General features: G+C 30.8%; 1 protein-coding gene across 1 annotated transcript; it reads left to right on the top strand.

The window, feature by feature from the left end:
• The first annotated feature begins 3,601 nt into the window (after window positions 1-3,601).
• SRF8 (STRUBBELIG-receptor family 8) lies at window positions 3,602-8,750 on the top strand. Its single transcript, XM_078963490.1, has 16 exons — window positions 3,602-3,921; window positions 4,779-4,911; window positions 5,046-5,117; window positions 5,206-5,271; window positions 5,365-5,436; window positions 5,512-5,583; window positions 5,677-5,748; window positions 5,844-5,909; window positions 5,995-6,060; window positions 6,146-6,450; window positions 6,542-6,795; window positions 6,887-7,158; window positions 7,230-7,365; window positions 7,571-7,710; window positions 7,801-7,957; window positions 8,171-8,750. Exons 1-16 carry the CDS (start codon window positions 3,822-3,824, stop codon window positions 8,321-8,323), a joined length of 2,136 nt encoding a protein of 711 aa, XP_078819616.1. The 5' UTR covers window positions 3,602-3,821; the 3' UTR covers window positions 8,324-8,750.
• Window positions 8,751-11,650: the final 2,900 nt, after the last annotated feature.

Genomic DNA, 11,650 nt, shown 5'->3' with positions numbered 1-11,650 from the left:
CTCCACTTTTTTATATGAATGCAACTTAATTTGTATGTCTCAATTTGATCACTTGCTTCAATGTTAAAACTATCTAATGATTATTAGTTACAAGTTATGAGTGCTTTTTAAAATATATTTTCAAAATTTTACATCCTAAAAACTACATATAATATGCAACTTACTATTATAGGACTTGCTGAAATAAATTTAAATCTAAAAAAAAAAAAAGAACTTTTTTTGAAATAATGATTGAAGTTGTTCCAGACGTAAAAGCATGCATAATGCAACATACTAACAGCTACCTCTAAGGCGAGCCAAAACAAATTCTTGGTCCATAGCAAGAATATAAAAAAGTACTTTTAAAGTACCAAAATTCATATAGAATAATAAGGGATTATTGGATTAACCATTTAACATTAGGCTAACTGATTACAACGATTTCCTGATTTCAAGTTAACGTAGGATTGGATTCACTTTTGACGATAATACTAAGCAACCCTATGGAGTTGTGTCACAAACCATTCTCCTTGCCACCTCTCAAATTTAGTTCCAATGCTTTAAACATGGGCCAATTGGTTAACCAGCCACATCTTTCATATATCTTACCAAGTGATGTATCAAGAGATGGTTAGGATTAACAATTTAAATTGAATTAATTAACAAAAAAACATTTTCATTATGAAAACACGATTCTTTTGGATTAGAGATAATTTTTATTATAGATAAATTTTCTAAGTAATAAAACTATAATTGATTTCTACATTGTGGAAAGTCACTTTACCTATATGAAGCTCAATAATTTAAATTATTAAAACATGATCTTAGCTCTATGTCTACAAACAACTATTTAAGGTAAGTTTTAAGGTAGTTGACAGCCTAAATGAAACATATTTAAGTTATATGGTCCTTGGATTAGGGGCTAGCATGTTTAAAATATTGCTTATGTTCCACGATTTACCTATACATTATGAATATTGGTACATATTTGACACGAGTCGTACAAATTATGCAATTTACTATTTTTTATATTTTATATAGAATCATTTTAAAACATAGATGTGTGTAGGACGGTTTGGTTATTGATCAAAACCAAAACATAACCATTACGATTGATTAATGTATTCGGTAGTGATTAATATTGGTTTTGGTTAATGGTTTTAGTCACTCAATGACTATGATTAATGGTTAATATTGGTTGATCATAATGGTCCAAAATGACATAAAAATAAAAATACTTTTCTATAAAAATTGAAAAACATAAAGTTCATTGCTATAAAAAATGAATGCTTATGTATATATAATTGTATTGAGTTCAGTTCCAAATATATACTAACTAGCTGTTCTAAAAAAATCTAATTCAAAGTAATTACACTTTAACTTTTGAACTCCCATTATAATTACATACCATATGTAAAAATATTATATTATATTAAAAAATATTTATTAATATCATTGGTTCGGTTCGATTTATAGTGGTTCATTTTTAGATAAAAACCATAACTGAACCATATATATTCAATTAATCAAAATTACAAACTGCATTGTATCTTTAGTATTGGTTTAGCTATTTCAGTTCATTTGCTTTTGATTCGATTAATATGTTTATCCCTGTTAAAACATCACAACAACAAATGAAACTATTAAATTAGCTAATTATATGGTTCTACTTGAAACCTAGACTACATGTTGGAGGATATACGAGTAGGGTGATTGTAGAAATCTGGATTAATTATGGATTGTGTATGTTTACTTTCCGATATTTCCATCATTTGTATTGGTTACATGAAATTCAGCCTAGGATAATCCAAAAAAGCCTGTGTTTTAGAAACACAAGCCAAATCGCTAGAGAATTTTGAGATCGTTTAGAAAAAAAAAAGAGTTGAGAAAAAAATTATGTTTACGACTCAAAGAAAGAGTTGTATATATACATGACATATTAGGGGTTAATTTTCTAAATTAGTTAGAAGAATTTCAAATTTAATGACATAATCAATGATTTCCAAAACTAGTGAGAATTGTCAATTTTACCATAATCACCCATTAAAATTCGGATTTTCCATAAAGAAACGAATTCAGATTTCCGAAGGGCTCCGCCCCTTGGACCTCGCTAGGGGAAATGCCCTTAGGACCCTACAAGGGGGCACGATCTCCTTGACCCCCATTTTTTTTATCGTACCGGCTTATAATTCGATCTTATATAATTATGCATCTCACATTCACAAAACATATAACATAGAATACAAACAACAAACCCCTTAACTCATATGTCAGTTCCAATTACACAAAATATCAGATGACACTAAAATCATCACCACTACACATGGCCGGTCCAAAGATATAGTAGGCCCATGGCGAAAAGAAAAAATAGATCCCCTAAAGTCATAAATATAATAAAAATTAAATTGAAAATAAATACACCGTTATAAAATTCACTATTAATATTAAAAAAAAAATACAAATATAGCCACAACATTACAATAATTTAAAAAAAATATATTTCTAATATTTTTAGATAAATTATGTTTTTCTTTAAGTAATTATACGATATACTCTAAAAATTTTAGGTCTCTTAAAAACATGGACCTGAATGACTGTCCAGGTGCCACTGTTTGAACCAAGCCTAAGACTACAACCGAATATCAAGTACATTATTGGATGGATCCGAATTATGAACATATAAGGCATGCATCACTTGAATTCATTACACAGAAAGTGGGTACGATAATCAATTCCCAAAACTTTTGGGTTAAGAAATGAATTTAAGGAATCACATGGGAGTAATTTGATATGTTTAGATAGATAGGGAAAGACACCTGAGAAGATGGGTTATTCATATACTTTGCTTGTCAAATTTAAGACAACTTTTTCAGTGGAGATTCCCAATATTTTTATTTGTTTTTACCATTAATTAAATAAATTCAAATTCCAATAAATTCTAAATCTATTAAATGTTGCATGGTAAAATAACATAAATTTATTTACTACAGGCGAAAATTTACTTTTATACCCATGCTGGATTTACATGGTTTAATAAAAAAAACACTTGTATTTATAGTAGAAAACGTATAAGAACCCAAAAAAAAAAGGCATAATGACCCATTTGTAAATAATTAAATTGAATTTTCATATGAAATTGTAATTTTTTCATGATTTAAGTTACGATTTTCTACTAAAAACTCTATTACCTTAAAAAGTTAATAAGGACAATTGTACTTTTTTTTTTTTAATTTTATTTATTTATTTATTTTTTTTTATCATCCTTTGACTCAATATTTGTCGAGTGTTGACAAGTTTTCATTGCTATTTCTGAATCCTATACCTGGGAATTTAACTTAAAAATATTATATATTATCATTAAAAACCTAAATAAACTTAAAGTTTTTGAATAAAAAAATATAGCTATTTTCAACTTTCAATTTAATTTACTTAAACAGTCAAATTCTTTCCACAGTAATTAATAAATCATGCATATATATGCATATGATATAATTTTTTTATTATTATTTATAAAAAAGTACAATAGCTTTTATTTTGATGTGTTAAACACTCAATGTATTTTTTATTAAATTATTTGACAATTCAAACATTATTATTTGTGTCAAATAAAATAATTATTTTTGAGTTTCTTCGCCGACACCTACACTGTGTGTTCTTCCTACCTCACTCCCTTTCTCTCTCTTCATTACTCTGTAAACCAAGCTTCGAATCTCTCTCTCTCTCTCTCTCTCTCTCTAAATGGCAAAACCCACCTCTTTTTCTTCATTACAACCCTTCTGTGACTGCATGTCTTCTTCTAGGTCAAACTGTATTTGATGATCACTGCTTGAAAACACTCGAAAATGGTGGCAAATCGGTGTGATCAGTTTCTTCTACTGAAGTTCGTTGCGGTGATCTTCGTTTCGTTGAGTTTTGTTAACGGCACTACTGATCCCAGTGACGGTAACTCCACACGCTTGTTTACATTGTTTCTCATGTGGTATTTTTAGTCTTATTCTCGAGTATTTGGTACTTTTGAGTTGATTATTTTTGAAGTTTCAGCTGTTACAGATTGAATCACTGGTTTTAAAAGGAATTTCATGTTTACCTTAGTCATTAAGATGAGATTGAGAGAGATTTGAGGTTGATTTTTGGTTACAATGTGTCTTACTAGGGTCTCTGTAAGTGTGATTTACATGTAAATTGTTTGATAAAATGATATAATGGCGTAATGGTTTTATGTTTGGTTAGTTTTGTTTATGCTTTCTTCATTTGGTTACTTCTAGGGGCCTATCCATTTTCTAGTTTTAATAACCAAATCTTTTCATTTCCCCTGCTTCCAGAAAGAGATCTATACATTAATACACAATGATTTTTATTTTTTATTTTTTTATTTCAAACACTCTACTAATGAAAGCGATTCAGGTCAGGGTGATTCAATGAGTCAAAGATTCTTTCCAAAAGAACTTTTGATTTTGTTGCAAGTTAGATTTATGATTATAAATGTCTCTAGTTGACTAATCTATCTTTGAAGTTCATAAATCACAATACATGTCAATGTTGTAGTTGGAAAGTAACCTATGTAATATCCAAAGTTAAAAACTCTTCTTTTTATCTTTACATAGTTCTGAAAAAAAAAACAGAGTCTAAACCTCTATCTTCTTTCTTGATTTTCAATGAAAACTTCAAATACTTGAATCAATGTAAGTTGATTGATAGTTTGATTTAACATATGCAAATTCTTTTTGTCATTTGGGTGTAAAAATGAGGATCAATAATGCTAGTTTTTGTGGGGTTTTAAAGTTTTTGTTTTGTTGTAGTTCAAGCATTACAGGTTTTGTACACATCTTTAAACAATGCTGCACAGCTAACAAATTGGAAAAGCAATAGTGGTGACCCATGTGGTGAGTCATGGAAAGGGGTTACCTGTGATGGCACTTCTGTTATTTCCATGTGAGTTCAATAATTTCATAAAGTTTTAAATGATATGAATCTTATTAGCTATAATTCTATAAACAACTTTTATCTTTTTCATTTTTTTTTTTTAAGCTTTTAATCACTGTTTCATTGTTTATTTGTTTTGATAGTCAACTACCTGGTTTAGGGATTGATGGGACACTGGGATACTTGTTGTCTGGCCTCACTTCACTGAAAACATTGTGAGGGTTATATATGTAATTTCACCAATGATAATCTACAAGATTATTTCTTTATGAGTCTCTGATATGTTTGTGGTTTATCTTTTAGGGATTTAAGTGGAAACAACATTCATGATGCACTTCCATATCAGTTACCCCCAAATCTTACTAGCCTGTAATCTTTCAATCTTTATAAAAATCTTTCTACAAAATCTTTATTATTTTCATTCTAATGCTAACTAATTAATACACGTTTTCAATGATGCAGAAATCTTGCAAACAACAATTTAACTGGAAATCTCCCGTATTCCATAGCCATGATGTTTAATCTGAATTACATGTGAGAGAATAAAATGACACTTATGCCCCTTGATGTTTTCCAGAATGTTTAACACTATGGTTTTTTGACTTCCAGGAACCTTAGTCACAATGTACTCACTCAAACTGTTGGAGATATATTCAATAATCTCACTAGTCTTGCTACATTGTAAGTTTAAAGATTCACATGAAAAAAACTCTTTTATCTTTTATTCTTTACACAAAGTTTATGAATATTCTTACTTTCTATATGTTAATGAAGGGATCTTTCAAACAACAACTTAACTGGAGATTTACCAAATTCCCTCAGCTCATTGTCAAACATTTCTACATTGTAAGTCATTTTTAGGGCTTACTCTTTAATAAATGTCTAAATTATGATTATTTTTTTTTTAATAATTTTAATAATTCTTTTTGTTTTATGGGTAGTCATGTGCAGAATAATCAATTAACAGGTTCTTTAAATGCTCTATCTGGTCTGCCTTTGACTGATGTGTAAGTTCAAATCTCATATATCATAGCACTATTTGTGTCTTTTTATCTTATTTATTTATTAATTAATTAATTATTATTGTTACAGAAATATAGCAAACAACCATTTTAATGGATGGATACCACGTGAGCTTTTGTCTGTTCCTTCTTTCGTGTAAGCCATTTGTTAAATGAAATCTTGTTTTTATACTTTTATAATTTTATCATATTCATTTACTTTAGGTTTTTAAATTTTACAGATATGGTGGAAATTCATTTGACAATGGCCCTGCCCCCCCTCCACCACCATTCACCCCACCGCCACCTGGCAAAACTCCAAATAACCGCACCCGTTCTCCACCTTCACACACACCTACAGCATCTAAACTGCCATCATCAAATACAAGCAGCGGAAAGAAACTAAGCCTTGGGGGTATTTTGGGAATAAGTTTGGGTTCTGCATTCTTGATACTTCTTATAATTCTTTCACTTATTTTCTGCCTTCGAAAAGGTAAAAAGAAAGAAAATGTCACAAGAACTTCCACACCTATCAGTAGCGAGAAAGGTCACTTTCTCCTCTTTTTTCCGTTTTTGCCCTTGTAACCTCTCTCTATGGATTTTGGGTATCTTAAAGTTTTGTCCTTTTTTTTTTGCAGTTAATACAGAATTACAAGAGCAGAGGGTAAAACCAACAACCAGCAGCATTGTGGATATGAAGCCTCCAATAACTGAAAACTCCACATTTGAGAGAGGGAAAAATGGATCCATGAAGAGAGTGAAATCTCCTTTAACAACTAGTTCTTATACAGTTGCAACTCTTCAAACAGCAACAAATAGTTTCTCTCAAGACAATATAATTGGTGAAGGCTCTTTAGGGCGTGTTTACAAAGCAGATTTCCCAAATGGAAAGGTAAATTTTTTTTTTTTTTTTTTTATAAAACATGTGTATTATTACTTTCCTCTGATTCCCATGAAAATGATAAAAGTTTGTGATTTTGTAGATGATGGCAGTTAAAAAGATAGATAATGCAGCATTATCACTTCAAGAAGAAGATAATTTTGTTGAAGCTGTTTCAAATATGTCACGTTTAAGGCATCCAAACATAGTTCCATTAGCTGGATATTGTGCTGAACATGGTCAACGCCTTTTGGTTTATGAATACATTGCAAATGGAAGCTTACAAGATTTACTCCATTTTCTTGATGATAGGACCAAAACTTTGACATGGAATGCACGTGTTAGGGTTGCACTTGGCACTGCTAGAGCTCTAGAGTATGTCATAAAATAATATTAACTTTTTTTTATATTTTCTTTTTTGGATTTAATGGATGCCCTTTTTGTAGGTATTTGCATGAAGTTTGTCTTCCTTCTGTTGTTCATAGAAACTTAAAGTCTGCAAATATTTTACTCGATGAAGAGCTTAATCCTCATTTGTCAGACTGTGGTTTAGCTGCCCTTACACCAAACACAGAGCGAGAGGTAATGAGTTTCATGTTATATGCTTTTTTTGTTGGTGTTCTGAACAGAAGGGTTAAATGGTCATTTACTCACATACACACATGTTGGTCCCAAAAGGAAACAGACCTTGTGTATACAACACTTTATCCAAACAAACCAACATTTAAATTGTTCAAGTTGCTTGTTGTTGGTGTTCTAAAGAGAAGGGTAAAACGGTCATTTTCAGGTAGCAACACAGTTGGTTGGGTCATTTGGTTACAGTGCTCCCGAATTTGCATTGTCTGGCATATACACTGTAAAAAGTGATGTTTATAGCTTTGGAGTGGTAATGTTGGAGATTTTAACTGGTCGAAAGCCATTGGATAGGTAAAAAAAAACACTCAAAATGATTTCTTTATTCTAGATTTTATTTATTTATAAATGATTTATAAATTGTAAATGATAATCAAATTGTAGTTCAAGAGCAAGATCTGAACAATCACTTGTAAGGTGGGCCACCCCTCAACTCCATGATATCGATTCTTTAGCCAAAATGGTTGATCCTACATTGAATGGCATGTATCCTGCCAAATCTTTGTCTCGATTTGCTGACATCATCGCCCTTTGTGTCCAGGTAAAAATTAAAATTCTTCTCAAAATGTCTAAAATACCCTTCAAGGATGTATATAATTGTTTGCCAAATATCTAAAATACCCTTCAAGAAAAGTAACACATGATGTTTTTGACTATTTGTCGGGTATCTAAAATACACTTGAAGAAAGAAAAACATAAACACGATGTCTGACTATTTATCAAATGTCTAAAATACCCTTCACTTTACACACAGCCCGAACCGGAGTTCAGGCCTCCAATGTCTGAAGTTGTGCAAGCATTGGTTCGGCTTATGCAAAGGGCAAGTGTGGTAAAAAGGCGATCAAGTGATGACTCAGGATTCATATACAAAACACCGGATCATGAGGCGTATGAGATGTCATATTAGCTCAAAAAAAAAAAAAAAAAACCTTGCAATTTTCACGTATATTAATGCAAAGGTCAAAGAGTCAACATTGTTGATGAGAGATGAGTTGAATGAAGAAGAAGAGATTTGAGATCTAGAGTATATATAATATTTGTCTAATTCATTTTACGTCACATGAGGTTCAAGTTAAGGTAAATATATATACTATTTGATAGTTTTTTATATTTGTATGAAAAAAAGATCTTTGACTTTTGACTTTTATCATTTTATTTTTTTAAATTTGAGCCTCACAAGACATTTGTGGTAGCGTAAACCTTTTAGAAAAAGTGATTTTATGGTACAAACACTTGATGCAACTTTTAGGTTGCATGGAACGGAACTAGTACTTTTTGGATGGTTTTAATGTTGAATAAATGCTAGGGCACTAATGTCTTTTTGCATAGACAAATGATTGCAAGTTCTAATGTATGACAAAAGTAGTACAATATGTTATCTGACATGTGTATTAATTAATGTTAGGTGTTTGTGACAGAAGGTTATGATAGTTTGTGTTATGAAAAACACTTGATCTAAAATAGCTTTGAAGGAAAAGATATATCCTTTAGTTCAAATGGTGGTATAAGTGTAATTGATCCCAAAAAAGAGTTATGGATGACATATATTTGAGAATGGTGAAATTCTATAAGGCACACTAGTAGAAGACAGGAGAAAGTTTTATAGCTAGGTTTAAAAGCAAAGCGAGGGAAGAAGCATTACACATTTCAAAACTTGTTCATATATTTTTATAGAGATGCGAACGTGAACAATTTTACATACTTTAGTTAGACCTTAGAAGCATTGCTTCATAAAATGCTTCATAATCAAATGCTAGAAAACAAAACATTTGTACGCTTGGAATTTTAGTAAAAGTAGATGATGTGCACTTCCATAGTACCGGTTAATGAATGGAGACTGCAAGGAAAACACACAAACACGTGATAAACATAAGCTTACGTAGACATGATGTATTATATGTATTTTCTGATAACTTTAAAGAATATATATATATATATATATATATATATATATATATATATATATATATATATATATATCAAAGTCACCTTGAATGTTGAGATATCTGGGGCGTCAGCGTGGCAACAAGATAAAATTTAGATAAAATTTAGATCGGAGGATATGAGAGAGAAGTTTTCCTTATTTTTCGTAGGCATATTATTCTTTTTCGCTTTTATTTTCCTCACCTAAAATCCAAAAAATGAGTGGGAATGACTTCCCTCATTATTAAAAAAAAAAATGAATTGATTTTATAATTTATAATTTTTAAATTAAAACTAACCAAAAATTTTAATTAAAAAGAAATTTCATTTCATTAATTAAAATAAAATTTACAATAAACCTAAAATTTAAAAAACTAGAAACTTAAAAAAAAAATCCACACACACACAAACTAAAAATCAAACAAACCAACAATGACCTACGGAAAATATTTTTTCAGAATTTTTTTCCGTCTTCTTCATCATGAGCTCGAGAGCCGGTCCCGAGAGATGATCGGTGTTTTTCATCAAAAACTTCATATCCTCCATTTCTTGTCTCTCTGCCCACTCATTTTTCTTTGTTGAACGCCAAACGTTCAGAGAAATTAAGATTATATCAATCAAACGACGTTATTTTCCGTATTTCATCAACGTCCATGCTGAAATCCGATGCACTCGAAGATGTCCCTTTACCATTTCTCTTTGCTTTGTCCCTACCCATTGGACGGACAATTTCTTCTAGCTCGAGTTCGTCGTTCTGATTTAAATCTAGACCGACCCGAGTATCGAAGGAAGTTGTGTAACCACTAGAGTCCGTTTTCGTTCGCTTTGATTGTTGGACTCCAAAAATAAAATATTGCATGTATTTTTTCCACCTAGGACATCAGACCAATAATTTCCAACAATCGTGCCACTTGAATGGTTTTCCGACTTTCTCAAGATAAAATTGCAAAGCTTCTTGAAGTATTTGTTCATTGCCTTGGCCGCTTTTTCGTTGGGTTTTTAGGTTGTACAACCCGTTTATTTTTGAACCCCCCTTTGCTATTTCTTGAAACTTCGAATTCAGTTGATGTTTCGTACGATAGTCATCACCTTTTTCTAGCTACTCTCGAAACCGTTATAAAATGCGATACCAAAAATGGTCTCCCGGTTGTGCGTTTCCATGAATCGAATCTTTAGAAAAATCAATCCAAGCTTTTACCAAAACAAACTCTTCATGTGGAATTTTTTAAAAACTTGTTAATTATATATATATATATATATATATATATATATATATATATATATATATATATATATATATATATATATATATATATATATATATATATATATATATATATATATATTCATTTACATGGTAAGCAGCATTCAAATTTCTTCGGATTCAAATGTTTTAACCCATACCTGCTTCAAATCGAAATCAAAATCGGATAGTATAGTCAGCAACATTTTTTGAAGATAAAACATGGAAGAGCAAGAGTAATATTTACATTTACTCAACCTAGTAGAAATCAGAAATATGACCCGAAATCAAATACTTAATATTCTCATCATCCAGTGGATGAACAAATTAATATAAAGATCAAAGTTACTTTTGTGGAAATGGAAATGCCAAAATGGAATCTTAACCTACCAACAAAAATGAACATTAAATAATTGGTAAAAAAAAGATATTCACTACCGTTTCCCCAATGGAATATATGGGACCCAATCCATATTCATATCTTTCGTGTCAAGGATTTCTTCATACCCCATTTGTATAGAGCGCAATTCCAATCTTATCAGAAGGTGGAAATGGAGATACAACCTGTTCTCAATATATAGTGGAATTAAAAGCTAACTAAACATACATATTTTAAAAGGAAAAAGAAAAAAGAAACATGTTACTCTTACTGCAATGACTGCAGGTATGTCGGTTAATTTCCACCCATCACCAAAACGGAGCAATTGTGCTGCAAAAGACTCCAAAAAAGAAAAAAAAAACAGTAAAAGTTGTAGGGTTCATGAGGTTTTAGAAATCTTGAAATATGAGCTTCGTTTACTACTTAGAAGTGACTGCAGGTATGTCGGTTAATTTCCACCCATCACCCATCACCAAAACGCTCTGTAGAAGTGAAGAGGTAGACTGTCTTCCCATGTAATACGCCACCCTCTTTAAATGCACCTTGGAAGCATTTAAAACATGGTTAATTCTACTTATAAGTTATAACGAATTCGATCCTACATTTATCTTCTCAATGCAATCGACTTTGAGAAATATGAATCAAATATTTTATATATATGATGAGGATGAGGAGAGCACTAAAGTACA

The sequence above is a fragment of the Lactuca saligna genome, chromosome 7 (assembly GCF_052625555.1).
Source record: "Lactuca saligna cultivar CGN05327 chromosome 7, ASM5262555v1, whole genome shotgun sequence".
Classification (NCBI taxonomy): Eukaryota; Viridiplantae; Streptophyta; class Magnoliopsida; order Asterales; family Asteraceae; genus Lactuca; species Lactuca saligna.
Note: the sequence above shows the minus strand (reverse complement) of the source record. Positions and strands in the feature narration are given on the sequence as shown.